At 38.8% G+C, this 18,039-nt stretch overlaps 1 protein-coding gene across 1 annotated transcript in view; it reads right to left on the reverse strand.

Annotated features, from left to right (window-relative positions):
* The window catches only part of LOC115058673 (pyruvate carboxylase, mitochondrial), a 231,405-nt gene extending 215,538 nt beyond the window's left edge, over nucleotides 1-15,867 (reverse strand). Inside the window, exons 1-6 of the mRNA XM_029526110.1 lie at nucleotides 15,320-15,867; nucleotides 7,861-7,997; nucleotides 5,545-5,638; nucleotides 4,882-4,972; nucleotides 2,677-2,842; nucleotides 1,936-2,081 (exon numbers count right to left, since the gene is read on the reverse strand). Of these exons, the coding sequence (XP_029381970.1) occupies nucleotides 1,936-2,081; nucleotides 2,677-2,842; nucleotides 4,882-4,972; nucleotides 5,545-5,638; nucleotides 7,861-7,997; nucleotides 15,320-15,321 (636 nt within the window). The 5' untranslated portion in view covers nucleotides 15,322-15,867. The remainder of the gene's footprint in view (nucleotides 1-1,935; nucleotides 2,082-2,676; nucleotides 2,843-4,881; nucleotides 4,973-5,544; nucleotides 5,639-7,860; nucleotides 7,998-15,319) is intronic.
* Between the last annotated feature and the right edge of the window lie 2,172 nt (nucleotides 15,868-18,039).

Here is an 18,039-nt window from a genome sequence, read left to right on the forward strand (position 1 = left end):
ACCACAAACTCCTATACTGAGAATTAAAGGCACAGATCATACTCCATAAAACGACAATCTTATCCATCTCTACTCGTGTGTCATTGCTACATCAAATTTAGGGTTTGCAGTTTGCTTGTCCTTAGTGCTTACCTGCACATCATAATCACCATAGTTAACTAGCCCCACACACACACCATAGGATGTTAAATATCCAAATTATTTCCATTTCTACATTATCTTCCACTAAGAGTCCACAGGAAACTAAACATCCAGGTTGTGAATTGTTAGAAATTTTCAGATAACTAAAATACAAAATAAAACAATTCAATGAATCTTTCGTATTCAGCTTCGATGCGTGTAGTTCTACTTCTCTTGTTTTTTTGGGAAGCAGACATGATCTGAGTAAAAATCTGGTTTCATAATGTCTTTCTTATCAGTAAACATTGACGTCTTACAACATGTTGCGAATAGTTAGGTTCACTGTTAATTCAGTATACAAATGGCCCATGAGCTAACCTTACTGGAGTAAAGGGCCAACCTACGCATTGTTGCTTCAGGTCCCGGTAGTGCAGAAAAACTTCTTTAGAATTTTCTCACATCCTATCAGCTGGAGTGATGAGGCCCCTGCGACTCAACTGAATAACTAGAAATGCCAACAACTAATTAGACTGGGTTACAACTCAGAAAAGGTCATTCTCTCCAGTGGATTTCTACGTTGTGAGCCATAGTGGCTCCAGCACATCACAAAACTGCCATTCATTGTGCATGTTGGTGAGTAAAGCATCAAAACCACCGTAGCTTACATTGACCAGTGTTGTTCAAATTGAATATTTTACTGAGTGAAAGGTTTTATCAAATGTTGTAGCTATAATTTCATATTAAATAAAATATTAGGTAACTATTTTTCACTTATTAATTTACATCACTTTAAAGGAAACTTTCCAATTACTTATTTGGGCCACATTTTCAAATACAATATTTCCTTCTCTCATCATGGTGTTTTTTTGTTTCAGATGACAAATGCATGGTAGTTCCCACAGTCCATGTCCTCTTATATTTAGACAAATATTCCAAATTTCATCAATTAATTGAGAGAACACTCGGCAAATTAAATCAACAATGAAAGTACACATTTGTTGCAGAATGAATTGAAATTTCTAAAAATATCATAAATGGACTGCACTGATGTATAGTTCTGTTTTTGTCCTTTGCGTGTCCATTAAAATGTTGTACACTATATATATTAAATCAAGCTATTCTAATTAAAAGGTATTATTTGAAGAAAGGAAAAAAATCCTGTTATATACTAGGGACTTGCCTTTCTCTGTATTTAAAAAGACCTGCGGAGTTAAGAAGCATAAACTGGATGAAAGACGAGGAGGTGGATTTGCTCTATGGAGCTCTGATTCACCACTGATCTCTGCCCTATTCCGTTTGAGTGGACAACAACAAGCAGCTGCCTGCTGAAAAACTTTATAAAGGTCCAAAAGTCATGCTCATATAGATGGGCTTTGTCCACACATACTTCCTCCAGTGACCCTGTTACTACTGATACAAGAAGCAAAAGGTCTTGCAAGGCCTCGACTGATATAAAGAGACAACAACTTGCCACTTCCTGGTGTCTCGTAGCCTGAAGGAATTCCTTTTCTGTTAGAAAAACGCATTTTGGATTTGGGACTTCCCTTGTCATATGATTCATAACAGAAACAAAACAAGAAAAACTTGTTTAATTGAAAATTACTCAACCATTGAACCATACCTAGTGAAACTGTATTATCAGACCTGCCTGGTTGAATTTCCCAATGGCGATTAACTTTAGCAGTGCTTTTGCCTCAGGTTAAAAGAAAATAACGATTCTGTTCAAATGCATTTGAAGTGATTGAATATACAATGTATGAATATGTATACACACACATAGAAGTGATCATATTCAGCAGTGACTGACAAGCTCACCTCATATTCTCTGACCACCCTCATGCCTCGACCACCTCCACCGTAGGCTGCTTTGAAGATGATGGGAAAGCCATATGTTTGTGCAAACGCCTGTGCTTCCTGCAGACTGGAGATGGGGGAGTCTGTACCTGGGACTACAGGCACACCTAAAAGAGAGTGGTTGGAAGGAGAAATAAGTTAAACATGCTGCTATGTTGCTGCTCACGTTAATCACAAAAACATTCAACATAATATTAATTATAAAAGTGAGTGATTCCTACATCAGGGAAAACCTTGTTAAGTTTCTGTTTAAAGCTAAATTCTTTTGCTACATAAGCTCAAAGGTTTTATGTAGCAAAATAGAAAAAGGACCCTTGTAATCTAGTTCAAAGAGCGCTATAATAATTCTTACAGTGGTAAATGGAGCAAACGGAGCATTAGTAGTAAAATGTTCATCCAGTGCAGACAAAATTGTGTGTGCTGGGTAAAACTTGATAAAAAAGCAAGCAGGGCAATGCCATTGTCAAAAGATGAAGGTCATGGAGCAGTAGTCACCATGACAGTAAGCAGCAGGGTCCACAGCAAATTTGGTCTCAAACTGAATCCCTAAAGTTGATGCTACCAAATAATTTCTTTAAAATCAGTACATGAATGCCGCAATTACAAAAATTCATTGCATTTAGTCAAATTATGACCTCACCTTTAGCTGAATCTGCTCTTCTACGCATCATTCATCTCATTAGCAGTCAACCCTTTCCATACCTGCACTGATGGCCAGAGAGCGAGCCTCCACCTTGTCCCCCATCTTGCGGACCGTCTCTGGCGTCGGTCCAACAAACATCACTCCTGCTTCTGTGCAGGCCTGGGCGAAGTCTGCTCGCTCAGAGAGGAAACCGTAGCCTGGGTGGATGGCATCGACATCGTTGTCCTAAGATGTTAGAGAAAGGCAGATAAGTGTTTTGTTTTGGGGTTTTTCTTCCTCTATAGGTCCATGGGTACCAAACCTGTTACCTCACGTTTTGAAAATTAAGTTAAATAAATAGCAATCACATTCCTAAACATATTGTTATTCATATTTAATTTAAACTGCTAAAATGTCTGCTGGGAAAACCCATATATGGGGATGTTCTGGTAAATAGGGATTGATAAACTGCATGCTTTGGCAGAACAAAACAAAGCTATCATGTATACCAAACAGAAAATGGCATGCAGTCTTCATCATCGTTATCATCAGCAGCAGCTCTATGAACACTGAGCTAGAGCAAGAGTAGACTGAGCAAGTAGAAAGGACGCATACTTGGAGAGTAGTTGGAGAAGGCACTAAGAGGCAGACACACACTCCCACTGCATAGCAGACAGATAAAGTGGCTGCAGAGCTTGACAGAGAGAGCCATCTCTGGATCAGCATGTGCCATCTGCTCTTGGATACGAGGCAGATTATAATTATGGGTTACCCTATTGTTAGGGGAGCCGTTACTGGCAGACCAGAGGAGCACATTCACACACAAGCAAACAGGTAAGCCAAACACCTCCTCATACAGACAGACATATGAAGATGCACACAGTTCCTCTCATGGTTAAAATGCATTCATGCACGCAGGATCATTGTTTGTACTTTGATATTTTCAAGCTGATACACACATTGTCACAAGTCACAAAGCTAAAGAGACACACACAGAAGGTAGTGGGAGAGAAAGGGTGGTTATTTTGGTCATAGGGTAATAGTAAAGCACAGTGGGAAGAATGACAGATAGCAATAAATGAGTAGAAGAGAAAGAAAACACACATTTCTTGCTGGACTCCCAGATAGACAGACAGATTTTGAGAAACAATTTGGACAGCGAACGGACTCCATTTGGCTGACTGACCATATGCCCACACAGAAAATTATAAACCGTGAGAGATTGATCAGAAAAATGATTGTTCTGTTTCTTGTTGCCACCTTTTCTTCCTGACGTCTCTCCATCCCTCCAAGATATGTTTGTCAGTTGTTTATTATCATCATCATCATTATAAGGGGCAAAAGGAAGAGAGACAGAATGATAGTGAAAAGACAGGAAATAGTGGTAGAATGCAGCTACAATCAGATGACAAATGAATGACAGAGGGAAGGTAAACAGGGAAGGTAGAAATGAAGATGGGGATGGAACTTGTTTCCCTTTCCGTCCTAACAACCAACAGAAAGGAATTTGTCACTTGAATCTGAATTAAAATCTATAATTGAAATGCACACTTTTTTTTTTGGGGGGGGGGGGGGGGTTCTATTCATTTTTTTCCTTGCCTACATTTTTTTCTAGGTTAAATAAATGGATGACAGCATAGTAGCAGGTGAGCTTTGGAGGTGTTAGTAGGAATAGATTTTCCACTTTAGACCACACCAGGTGAGCCATTTAACCCTGATTCCAGCCATTATGCTAAGCTAACGCATTAATATGTTCAGCTTTGAACAGTACGGTGAATATGGACAAGGTACAAAATCCTCTCATTTCACTCCCAGAAAGAAAGCAAATATGCAAATGTTGAACTTTCCCTTTAATGTTAATTAAAAACTTCATACAATTACTTCAAAGTAAAAGCCTTCAAGCTAAAATAACTGAGCCTATTTAAGCTTAGTTAAGTTTTTGAACATGAAGAGGAATAGTTCTTAATCAAAATCTGTCCTATTTGCACCACTTATTAGTACAAGATGAGGTTGAAGTACAAGGGCACACTGTGAGCTGCTTTCATGAATTTATACTGTGTATATGTTGCCCAGAGAGGAGCCAGGCAACAATCATTTTATGTATGGAAATGAGTGGACGCATTTTAACACCAGTGCATCTCTTGAAAACTTGTGAATTGAGTACTACAGTAACAAAGACGAAAAGTTACATTTCCCTTGAAACAAAGTAAGTATGGCTTTACCAGTAAATCAAACAGCATGAGTCATTACGTCTTTGATAGCATTATACGGTGAATGCTGTTCACCTTTGCTACTTTGATGATGTCAGGAATGTGTAGGTATGCAGCAACAGGTGGGAGGCCTTTGCCAATCAGGTAAGCCTCATCTGCCTTCTGCCTGTGAAGACAAATGCAAAGGAATTACATCTGTGTTACACACTGATGTACACAATTTCACAACCATTATAGCAGCACAGTCACTATTTGCAAACCATAATTGGACAAGCTTGTGATTTTTAAAATTCCATTTACAGGTTTAACATGAAAAATAAGAAAAAGAGCAAAATTAAATTAAATGAGGTGACGTGAAGAGAAAATGGTGAAGAAGGGAGGAAGTAGAACCAGAATTAATTCAAAGTCTAAAACAAGATGCATTACTCAGCGAAACATTTTTAAAACAGTTGTGTATGTTGCGGATTTGGAATGAGGAGTGTGATTACTTGAATGTTTGTAATGTCAATACAATTATACTTATGTCCACACTTAATAACTGGCACAAAACAAAAGACCAGGCCACCAATGCAGAGTAGAAAGATGCTCCCCAGCCACTTGTAACTGCAGTTGGCTCAAAACTACTCTTAGCATTTTCTGGTCAATACCCAGTACTGGCAGCACAGAGGTTTAGCATGACGTGTGCCATACTTAAAACATTCAGAATCCCTTCAGCTTCAACGTAGCAGAGATTGTTACCTGTGCATCTGCCCAGTGTCTTGTTCAGAGTAGACAGCCACAGTTCGAATTCCCAGTTCAGTGCAGGCCCTGAAGACACGGATAGCTATCTCACCTGGAGGACAAGGGGAAGAAATGTATGAGACGGAGGTTGTTCATTTTGCCTAACTATGTGGTCTTGCTTGGACACATTTTTCCAACAAATTTTCACCTCCCTGATGAGGTTTTTCCTCAACTCAAGTAGGTGTCTGTGTGCATGCATGTGACAGAAGAGAAGAAAGTGAGAGATTGTAGTTCTCATTCTTTCACTACTACTTTTCAAAAACTGAGAATTTATATGATTTTATCAACATCCTGTAGCATTGGCCCTATTTTGCAACTAATGCCTCCTGAGAGAATTTTTTTCTGCTATACATAAGATGTAGAAGTAATGAATACATTTGGTGTATTTCATTGCACTGTGGAAAAATATCAACAGACACTGCAACGAGACTGTTTTATATAAAGTTTGGGAACAGTTTAAAATCTCAGCTTTAGACAAGCAAAACACTATGTGCCTTTTATCATCCTGTCACCAGAGCCAAATGCTTGTTTTTCAAGCAACACAGAGTTTGAGAAAGAAAAGGGTTTAGTCACAGAAAACTAGGAAGACGACATGTTCTTGCTCAAAGGGGAGGACAGTGTTCGAACATTTGAGGTGCATTAAAAAAACGGAAAGAGAGATCAAACAAGAAAGAAAGCGAATGAGTAGCAGGAACATAAAACAGATTAAAATATGAGGCCAGAGACAAAAAGATGAATATGAATCGACCGGCAATTTGAGTTGATTTTAGGTGATACATCTAAAGAATATCATGTTGTGAAGCACCACAAATTTGGAAAATTAAAAAAGAAAGCAAAAAGACAAAAAAGGTCAGAGGCCTGTCATGGAGATTTGAGAAAATTGTCGTGCCAAAATAAGCAGTTTGGCAAGTTTAACAAAGTGACAAATAAGAGGAAAGGAGACAAGAATAGCAATGAAGGTGGAAGAATAAGGGCAATAAAGTAAAGAAGGAAAAGGGGAGAGGTGAGGAGGCACAGTCACAGGAGGCAACAAGGAAGACAGCAAGTGGCTCGGAGGAAAATCACATCTGACAATTGGTGAAAAAGACAGGGACTGGAAAGAGAAAGTAGAGAAGATGAGGTAAAGGAGGAATAAAAAAAACTAATAAGAAGAAATATAATAGACAGAATACTAGTGGAAGAGAGGCAGCAATGGCAGAGAGGAGATATGCTTGGTGAAGTGGAATCTGGGCTGATATGATTGGTCTCTTTCTCCTCAACACACACACACACACACACACACACACACACACACACACACACACACACACACACACACACACACACACACACACACACACACACACACACACACACACACACACACACACACACACACACACACACACACACACACACACACACACACACACACACACACACACACACACACACACACACAATCTGAGCATGGTTTGGTGCACTCCAGTGTAATAAATGTGATCTAATGCAGTGTTGATATTGCTCCTATTGTGAAGGAGAGAAATTGACAGTAAGTCCTGCTGTGCATGAGAGAAAGAGAGTTTGTGTGAGGGAGACACCACAATCTATCTGAATCAAATTAATGGATTAAAGCTGTTAAACAGAGCATCTAGGAAAGGATAGAGATGAATGTATGCATGCAAATTCATCATGATCCATCAAAATGAAACACAGAAAATGTGATATTAAAAAAAAAAAAAAAACTAATGAGCACATCTTGTCAATCAAATCCTGCACATTACTCCGATTGCACACTGATGCACTGTGGTCAGTATAAGCAACTGGAAGGGGTGAATATATATGGATGAATATAACCAAAGCCTTTAAGTAATGTTTACGCCATATTAGTTATCATAGTCAATAATATGGCACATTAGGTAGAATGCACAAAGACTGTTTAATGCAACATCCATTCTTTAATTTCCTGGTGTACAATGAGCTGTTAGATCAGTTCCTCCTCTGATTCAAGTATTTAAAGAAATTCAGTGCTTTTAGGTTAAATGAAACAATACTAGCTTCTGCAGCCACCCACATATAATGTGTGCTTAAATATTAGTATGTGCCAAGGCAAACTAAACGATGGCTATTAAAAATTAAGAGTCTATTCTTTTGCTGCTGGAAGATTATAAATGTCAGAACTTTTTTCTTACATAATACATGAAACAGCATTAAGCTGCATTTCAGTTAATGGGACAATCTGAACTGCTTCAATGGTGAATTAGTGAGGATATGGTAGATAGGCAGCGGTCTTACCTCTGTTGGCCACCATGACTTTCTTGATTGGTCGATACTCAGTCTGTCTAGCAGAGTGGGCAAAGCGGGAGAGAAGACACACCCGCTTCACAGCCAGCAGGCTGAGGCTGCTCTGGACTAGACTGTATCGTATCATCCTAAGAGAAAGGCAAAGAAAGAGTTTGGCATTAGCTGTCTCTCACGACAATTAAAACTTGATCCAAAAAAAAAAAAAAAAAAAAAAAAAAAAAAGCCAAGGGGTTGAGACAACAGTCAGAGTAGCTGGACATCAACTGATATCAACTGATAAGAGGATGGCAACGCTTCAGAATTGATTAGACAAGGCGTGGCCTGTACAGAGAGAGTAAATCTACTAGTGCCTAAGTAGTGCCTTCAAAACATATGTTACATGTGCAAAAAAAAAAAAGCCTAAAAACGATATTAAGAAGAAATGATAAACTGTAAAACTAACAAAAGAATGAATTGAGCCCCATGACCTCAACTTCTGTTATGCGAGTTTATGAATACACTGGTTCCATCTGGTCAGTGATAGTTTCCTTATGGACTAGCTGGAAAAACAGATGATACATTTAGTTTTCACGATGGTAAAAAAATATTGATTTCAGTCAATGAACCATGTCCTAAAAAGAGCCACAAACAAAATAGACAGCATAAACATTGTCAGTCTTTGGGGGAAAAAAAATGCTGAGAAATTATATTTAAAAAGTGTTTGTAAAAATACTAAAAAGTCTCGATGGAATTAGAGCTCATGCTGATGAAAAAGTCAGACTAAGAAAACAATATTACATCTCCTTAAAATGAAGTTGGGGGTTCCTGTCAGCTGCTGCTCTGAGCCCCAGCATTGAATCAGCTGCAGGTGTGGCTAATTAAACCAACTGACTTTCTGCTGTGTTTGTGGTGTATTTGTTCAAGTTAAACAAATAAAATGAAAGCACTTAGTATATTTTCCTGTCCAAGAAGTTTGAAATCTCTAAAGAAACCACGACTGAACCATACAAACTGCCCCCATCAATCTCACTCATGGATGTAATAGTACAGCATAAACAAACTTGCAGATATTTTTCTCAAATACAAAACAATTTAGTCTGCAGGGACAGTGATTAGGGTGATTAGGCAGCCGAGGATGGCTGTACAGGAATACTGAAAAAGATAGTTTGGATGAATTTATCTGGCATATCAGATGTTGCGTCACTGGCTGACAACACTCAAACAGGCCAGCCTGCTATCACAAGGGAAGGGAAATGTTATGTTTATGTGAATAAAACACACGCCAATAAAGAAAATATTCACTCCACCCAATTCTAATGTTACTGTTTGGTGCCATGACAGTGTCATCCCCTAAACCCACAAACACTTCCAAAACAGACACGAGCACATAAACAAATAGTAAAATGTGAAAATGGTCTATAAATTTCAAAATACCTCCTCACCTAGACAGCAGGTTTGGAAACTGGAAATGTTACCGATAGGAGCTACTTGATCATGAGCCAAAATCCACTGAGGTGGTGGCTTCTTCTGGCTCCACCGCCAGACTCTACCTCACTGACAGTCCTTTGCTGCCACACTGTGGTCAAATAACAGCAGTGCAGCCAATGAGAAAGCAAGAACGGTACGGAGGAATCACCACTCAGAATTCCTTCATGTTCAAACCCTGATTGAAAAAAACAAACTTTAATTCATTGTAGTAGACGCATTTCAATAAATGCGTCTACTATTCATTTAAGACCCAAGCATCACATTTACAGAGAAATGTCACAAGACAGACACGCACAGAAAAACGTGGATAAATATTACCTGCGTTCCTAATGTGCCTTAACTCTCCAACCTGCTTACTGTACAACTATATTTAAACTATAGCTAATGTAACATAAACAGCTGTTTCTGGCCTCTATTTTTCTTTGGCTTTATCTAAAAATAAATACACAATGAGAAATAACCTCTAACGGATATCCTTTTTGAAACTTTACAGTTTTTACTATGAAAAGAATTGTCCTTTCGACAAATTATTGGCTCTCTTTACTCACTAAAAGTAAGAACTTTGAAACTGAAGGTTAAATTTTAAAAAAATATTCACTTTTTAAAAAAAGACAATGAAATAAGAGGGAGAACAAAGGCCATCATTTGCTCTGCTTTAGTTAGATTCCTCATCTCTGCCCCCTTTCTGCCCACTTTTGTCAACAATTTCTCTCCATTTTTGACACCATTTGCAGCATAACTCAGAATCTTATTCTGACAATTCCACTCATCTGTCTGCACTGATGGATGGGCCAACAATAGCAACCAGCAGAAAGAGTTGTTTACCAATAGTAGGACACCCACTGCCAAAATCCAATGAGCCAAACTCAATGATAAGTTGTGGTATGAAAGGAATTTCAAATGGTAGGGACGTTCAAACTGCAGCATGATTTTGGTTTCTGTGCCTCAATGTGGCTGGCTCTGACTCTGCTGACTGCAACAGCGATAAAGAACGTTTTACATCAAGATCGAAGATACATAGAATGGAGGTAAGATCAGGAAATTATTATATGAAATTACATTTGCAACATTTCGTCTTGATGAGCCTTTGAACAGGTCTTGGCTGTCACAAAGGAATGTGAACTTTGACTCTTAAAGGCCTTTTCGAGCACATTCAATCAGTAACCAAATTTAGTTTTAGAAGACACCACATGTCAGTCAAGTATCTAATTACCTCAAGAATTATCACTGGCGGGACCTTCACTCCTTCTGCTTCCCAGGCAACAAGTTCAATTTAGGTCAATCTGTAAAAGTCTGGCTGAAGTTATTCAGCAACAATATAACCCTAACCCTAAGACCAGCAGTCATCCAACAACAGGTAACAATAAGTCTGTATATTAGTTAAAGATATGTTAGTATCTGAGGAAATTTTAATGACAAGCCTCCAACCTGCATCTGTACATTTGATAAAAATAGTGTCAGATGCTTTCCACCTTTATAGGTCATCTTGCAGCAATTTGTTACTTAAATAAGATAGCAAACCACATTATTTCTCTCTTCATTTGAACCAAAGGACTTCTTCATTTTTGATTGCAACTTATTCCCCACCTCAGTCCTCCATGCTGAAATCTAATATGGCAATATTTGCAACACAAAGTGAGCACTGAGTTAAATTACAGATGTAATACTGAAAAGATGCGATTAATTTTTTTTTTTTTTTTTTTTTTTTTTTTACATCAAACATGTAGTAACATTTCCTTTCCCTCTCTGCCTCCCTCAGGCTCTTCTTCCTACACAAGACCAAACATGTCTAAGTGGAAGTATGAGGCAAAGTTCCTCATTCACCAAAACGTCAGGGTCTGAGGACATAACTCGGTCTTGTGAAAAAGGTTACAGGCCACTGAGCATAGCGGGTGTGTTGTCTGGATCAAAAGAACAAAGGTGATTTCTGGTTCATATATTAACTTCTTAGAGAGTAAAGGTCTTATTTGCTTTATTGCAGAGATCAAGGGTTAATAATGTGACACACAAAAATATATACTATCACTATCAGGTTGGTATTTACTCACATGACTTTCTGTCCACGTAGACATTTTCTTACAGGTAACATTTTATCTTTGTAAGACAATCATAACTTATTTTTTCTGTTACTAAAGGATTTTTATTTTTATTTTGTTGGGCCAAACAAGGTCCCTTATCTGTGATATACTGTAGGTCCGCACAGTGGCCTGTTGTGAACTATTGCTTCACCTCCTGAGACCCAAGCTTTTATTTGGGATGCATGTTGGCCATTTTGATCACTGGAATGTGCTTTGGCAGCGACAAAATGACCGACAAGCTTCCATGAATGAGGCTCACAGGTCTAAGTTAAGCAAACTTATGTGTAATGGTGAAGAGAACCCAAAATGGAATTGCCCGCCCCCTTAGTGTGGGCAAATAATTCAATATCAAAAATATTGCAACAGGCAATATTTCAATAAAGGTAATATGATTTTTTTTTATTATTTACAGTATCTTAAATAAGGTGAACATTGTACCGTTTTTAAAATATAAATTATCATATTGTGCAGCATGGTGTCATAGTGGTTTGCGCTGTTGCCTTACGACAAAAAAGTCACAGGTTTGGTTCACTAGCCTGGGCCCTTTCTGTGAGAAGTTTGCATGTTCTCCTCGTGCTTGTGTGGGCTTCCTCCAGGTATTTTGGTTTCTTCCCACTGTCCAAAGACATGCATGTCTACATTAACTGATGACTGTATATTACAACAAGTGGTTGTTTGTCTCTGTCTGTCTCTGTGTGTTGGCCCTGCGATGGACTGGCGATCTGTCCCGGGTTACTCTGCCCTCGCCGAATGGATAAGCAGAAGAATTAGGAAACTCATTTTTAAAAGGTTTGTAGGCACAGATGTCTGTTTGGAGCGTTCTTGGTCCTAAATATAAAAAGCGATACATGATAGCACAGCAAGAACAAGGTTTACCAAGGAGCTGACTGTGTCTGCGTCCAAAAAAAAAAAAAAAGGTGACTGGAGTAAAAACTAGGTAGTTGGTGACATAAAGGTTAGAATATTGAGTTACTATAGTGTAATATTGATTTTTATTTTGGAAATAACAGAATCAATGAAAGTTATTAAGGGTATCACTCCAAAAATGATCTAATATGTATCAAGATACACAGGGTACAATAGGATTCAGGGATGGTTCATTTTTTAACTGAAATCATTTAGTTTGCTCTGATTCAACAAAATGTGATACAATTTGATGGAATATGATACAATCTCATCACTTTTCTTGTTTATAGAAGACAATGATTTTATATTATGAATTAGTATAGGTCAGTAATATAAATGTGGCATTGTTTACCTTCATATAGCTTTGTCAAGGACAAGGTAACAAGTATTTTGTCACTTTTGAGATGTGAATTCAGAACACATATCATGTTTATTAGACTTATTGTATTTTAAGAACTTTACAATCCCTCTGATAATGAAAACATAGTTGCGCAGAGAATTCAGCAGCACAGCAACAACATAAAACCAATTTATAACTTTGTAATATGTCCATTGGCAAGTTCATGCTACATTAACACCGATACAGAGGTCTGTGTACTGCTGCACTTGCATCTTTGAAATCACAACTGGTTTTCCAATTCAAATTAAATATCACCCCTAAAGGTTATATATAGAGTCAAATGAAACTGCTGCATTTTGCTTTTGATGTTCCCTCTCTGCCGCTTCTGACCAGCTGTGTCAACAAGATGCTCCAGGCCCCTCTGAAAAAGGCATTGGCTGGACTAATGTGGGTGAGGGGAAGCTAAGAGCATGGCAGTTTCCCAAACCACATTACTACCTATTGCCCCTGTGGCCTTACTTAACCTTAAGGGAAAAGCTGGTTTCAGATAATGCTGATAATAAACACAGCATTATTTGATTCTGCCACCTGCTGAAAGCTAGTACTAACACTGAACAATAACTACTATTATCATGAATCTGCATTTTGAGGCGTAAGGACCTATACTGTCTCACTGGGGCTGTTTAAACTAGACAGTGGGATGGGACATAACACAGGGAAGGTCAAAGGTGAACCAGGTGCATATTGGTTGGACAAGAAAGAAAGGTTTTACACCAACAGATGTAGAATGGAAGAAGTAGATAATATGCTTGGTACAATAGATTGTTCAGTTTTCAGAATTTTATGCTGAACAGCATAGAAAGATGAAGCTACTCATGATACACTGGCTTAACTCTGTTTAAACACATTTTCACAGACATTCTAGTAAAGATGCAGTGTCAGTATAAAAACAAGGTCCAGCAATTCCCAAAAAACATGAATAATTGTGTGTTTCAATGAAACAACAGTTCAGGACCCCCATTCACTGAAAGGCCTGAAAACACAGAGTGTTAAAGGAGTAAAGCAAATTCCCACATACTACAGCTACTCACTAGTTGAGAACATAGAAAGATTCAGCAGATATAAGCTGTTTTAGTGGACAAACACATGGACATGTTATGTAATGAAAGAAACATTTCAATGACATGATGATAGCAAAACATTTGATGCTCTTTCATTATTCTTTCCCAACATCTAGGACTCTTAAATACTCAACTGAAAGGACAACTAAATACCCCACTCCTCAAGGGTGTAGGACAGCCTCATCACCTAACCAAACACAAAAGGCCCATTGTAAACCCGTGTTTGGTTTGTCCACTCTGGGCTACCGTAAAAACATAGCAGTGCAACAACATGGCAGCCTCCATCAAGGAGGGCCTGCTCCCCATGTAGAGATGAGGGGCTCTTTATAAATTGACAAAAACATGTCAGTTCTTTGTTTAAGATGATTATACACCAACAAGAAAATGAATATGAATGTGAAAGTGTCCGTGCAACAAAGCACCAGCTACAATTGTCTTGTAGATTATCACTCTGTTGAAGTTACACCAAGCCATCTAGTTCTCCCAACCGCACTCCTACTCCTTTACTTAGGTATGAAATTATCTGTCTCAAAAAGTCAGGGTCTCTAGCATTTCATTCTGGCTATGCAGGTTAAACCAAGAATTGCCAAAATGTTGACTTCAAAGATTTTCAAGATGGGGGGAATGCTGATTTAAGAGTCACCAAAACCCACTGGATGTTTCCCTATTGCTCTGGAGATTTTCAATTACTGTGCATAATAACATAACATCAAGGTGAATTTGTGAATGCCACATTTGTCCATCACAAACACACAAATAGCTATTTCAGCCACTTTGAAACATCTAAAGTGTTTAAAACTAAAAGCAGATCAAATGGTCACCACTATGCAAAAGGATAAACTACAGGTTTTGTTTATGACTTGTGAAAATATTCATCAGTCAGTGCACAACGCCCACTGGACCTCTGTTGGTTCTGGGATGAGATGGAGGTACAACGTGCACTACTGTCTGAAGCAAAGTAAAGGTTGATGTGAGGATGAAAAAAACTCATGTGAACTGATTATGGCACAACAGATACACATGGAGGGTTCAAAGGTGAACGCAGAAGCAAAACTTTCGGTGAGGGAAAAAATAAATAAATAAATAAAATAAAAATCAGGTCAGCCCAATCATACAGCAACACCCTCTTTTTGTGTGCAGCTTCACGAGAAAACAAATATGTACAAAGGCATTCATGGCATTCTGAACACAGATGAAGAAATTTGTGAATGTCCCCAGTCATGGAGCCATAAAGTAAAACCTTCCTATTCGATCAGTAGGTTTGAAATCGCAGCAACAACATTGCCACGTGTTTTACCTATTGCGGCTAATCAAAATACCAAAAAGGCCAAAGTAACAAAACTCATGTTATTTCCCAGGGACAACATCGGAGCCCTTTGACCCCAGAGAATGACGAGTCTACGTTTTCTTGTGCACATTTGAGCTGAAAGAAGTTAGTTAGCAAAACGCATGCAAGTACTGTTATGCATGCAACCACCCATGCACTCTTAAAGTAAGGTAAGGCACTCAGGGACAACCACACACACATTAGTACTCACATGCTGGTGCTGTGTCCGTATCAGTAAATGAGGTGAGTCCGCTGTCAAGTAACCAGACACCGAGTGTAAACACTAAACTATCAAAGTGTGTTCGTGTGTGTGCGTTTGTTTGTTTCTTTGCTTGCTAACCTGTCTTTCTCTCACACACACAACCACTGCTGTTCGGACGAGGGAGATAGGGGGTGTTTATACACACACACACACACACACACACACACACACACACACACACACACACACACACACAGGTAGACAGACACACGGAGTGACTTCGGGACGGCCAAGCGGGCTCTCAAAGCGTCGACACACACGCTGTCACACACATATGCACACACACACACACCACACGCACTCCCTCATATGTAGTTCAGGTGCTCGGACTCTGAAGCTAAGTGCTAACTGACTAGTATAGCTAATGTGGCTAGCAGCTGGCCCCGTCCGTCCCCGAGTGTCGGATATAGGAGTCTGTTACTGCGCCTGCCCCTTACTCCCTGTTAATCTCTCTCTCTCTCCCTCTCTCTCCCTCTCTCTCCCTCTCTCTCTCTCCCCCTCTCTCTCTCTCTCTCTCTCTCTCCCTCTCTCTCTCTCTCTCTCTCTCTCTCTCTCTCTCTGTCTCCCACCATAGGCTTTCATTTCTCTCTTCGACATGACGCAATCACGCACACCCCTTCTCCGCTCCCCGCCAATCACAGAGGAGGACGTCACAGCACGCAGCGAGCGGCACCATTTAAAGATCTCTGCAACGCAACATGGATTCGTAATAATTCATCTGCAGTGACAATCAGACGACCGTGAAATTTAGAGGATGGTTTACGTTATAAACGCCATGCCCGGCCGCTGGAACAAAATCCAATAGGTCTTATTAACAATTGTTACAAATGAGCTTGCAGAATAACAGTTTGACGTGATGAAAAGCAGAGGGGCCACGAATGACATTGCTGAGTGAAAGTCCAATTTTGAAAGTGAGCGAGTACACACGAAAGCAAAACGTTTATTTCAATAATCTACAGTATGTCTGTTAGTTTCTTATGTGGCCAGTCAAAACGGCCTGTAAGGAAAGGGCTCCGACTGCTCACAAAAATTCAAATGCGTGGAAGGATTGATGTATCGAAAAGTTATCAAATTAGATTTTTTTTCAGTAACAATTTCAGGCAATGTTATGGTAGATGTTGTGATAAAGGGAAAGCACTGGTTCACTTCATAAGACTGCTGCTGTATACTCTATTTGCTGTGTAGCTAATAAAGAGCAAAAATTGAGTTAAAATTAAGCTGAATATTTGACAGACACGACTCTGGATGAGCTCTAAAGTCGTCCTCTGTTTGCTGGATGTGTAAATATGTAACTCTTTGGTAATACTTTGCTCTATAAAGGAAGACTTTTGGCACTGAGTTGCAGCACAAAGTGGCCAATCCTGTTCTGGTGTGATGAAACCACGTGATCATGAATGAAAGCACCTACAGCTGTGCTCTTTCTGCATTACTGCTGCCATGAGAAATTAATGCTGTTATATATTATCATTGCAGGAACATTTGGTCAATCGAGGCAGTTAAAAATTCACATAACTTGTGGCCCTCTCGTGAGAGCCCCTATTTTAACCATCAAAGTTTTTCTATGGAAGTTCCATTGACAGGGTTTGAAAGTTGCATTGATAGATTGATGAAAGTGGTCTTTTTACAACTTTTGAAACTTCATAATACTTCATAAGTTATGATGATAACATAAAGATCTGTGATTGAGTTAAACTAAACGTGTTTGTTCTTATGTTGATGTATCAAATCATATTATTCTTCATTTTTCTAAGAATATGTTTGGCAAATCTTTCTTAAAGTGAAACTTAAAGACAGTAAGGGGTGGAGAAGAGAGCAAAACTGAAAGCTGAAAACAACAGTGGAAGAGAAAATGTTGGGCAGGAAACAGCTAAAAGGACAGGATTTGATTACAGGTTCTTTGTAGTGCTGCTTGGTAAAGTGATCCACAGACTGCTATTATATTCACACAATACATACAGACAACACTGCAAGGACATTGCATATCAGTAATTGATTCATTGCCTTTCATCCAAATGCTGATCCCAAACTGGAAATGCTAAAAAAAAAATAAAAAATGCTAAAAAAAGAAACAAAATAAAATTGAATACCATATTATTTCAATCATAATGCACATGTACAGTAAGTCAAAGAATAATGATCTCCGGATTAAAAATTGAAGCCTTCAGTTTCCTAAAATAGTCTCATTTCAAAGCTGAAGCTCTACAATTTTCAGGAATTTGTTTACCCATCTATGTTTTCACAAAGTGATGTATGGACACACATTAAGAACCAAAATCACATGCAATCACACACAAGCTCTCAACACATGCACCCACATGATTGTTTCTCAACTCTTGTTTGTTGTCTTATCAGCTCAAGATAAGAGAGTGTGTGTCAATGACATTCCCAGAGGACGTATTTAAATTCAGAATTTGGAAAGCCACAATTATAGCAGGGCCAGAAACTGTTGTAATATTTTTTCTTTGTCATTCAGAAAAATTATAATGCCACACAAATCTTAAGAGGAGAAAGAGCACGGGGATTCCTGATCAGTTCAAATGACCTATATCTTGTCTTTGCTCTGCCCTGATTTATTTCTGTGGTCTCTCACTGGACTTCAAATATGCTGCTCTCTATTCCTCTGTTGCTTATGCTCAACTTCTCTCTCTGCTTGTCCTCAGACAAAGTCT

This window comes from Echeneis naucrates, chromosome 18, assembly GCF_900963305.1.
Source record: "Echeneis naucrates chromosome 18, fEcheNa1.1, whole genome shotgun sequence".
In the NCBI taxonomy this organism is placed as follows: domain Eukaryota; kingdom Metazoa; phylum Chordata; class Actinopteri; order Carangiformes; family Echeneidae; genus Echeneis; species Echeneis naucrates.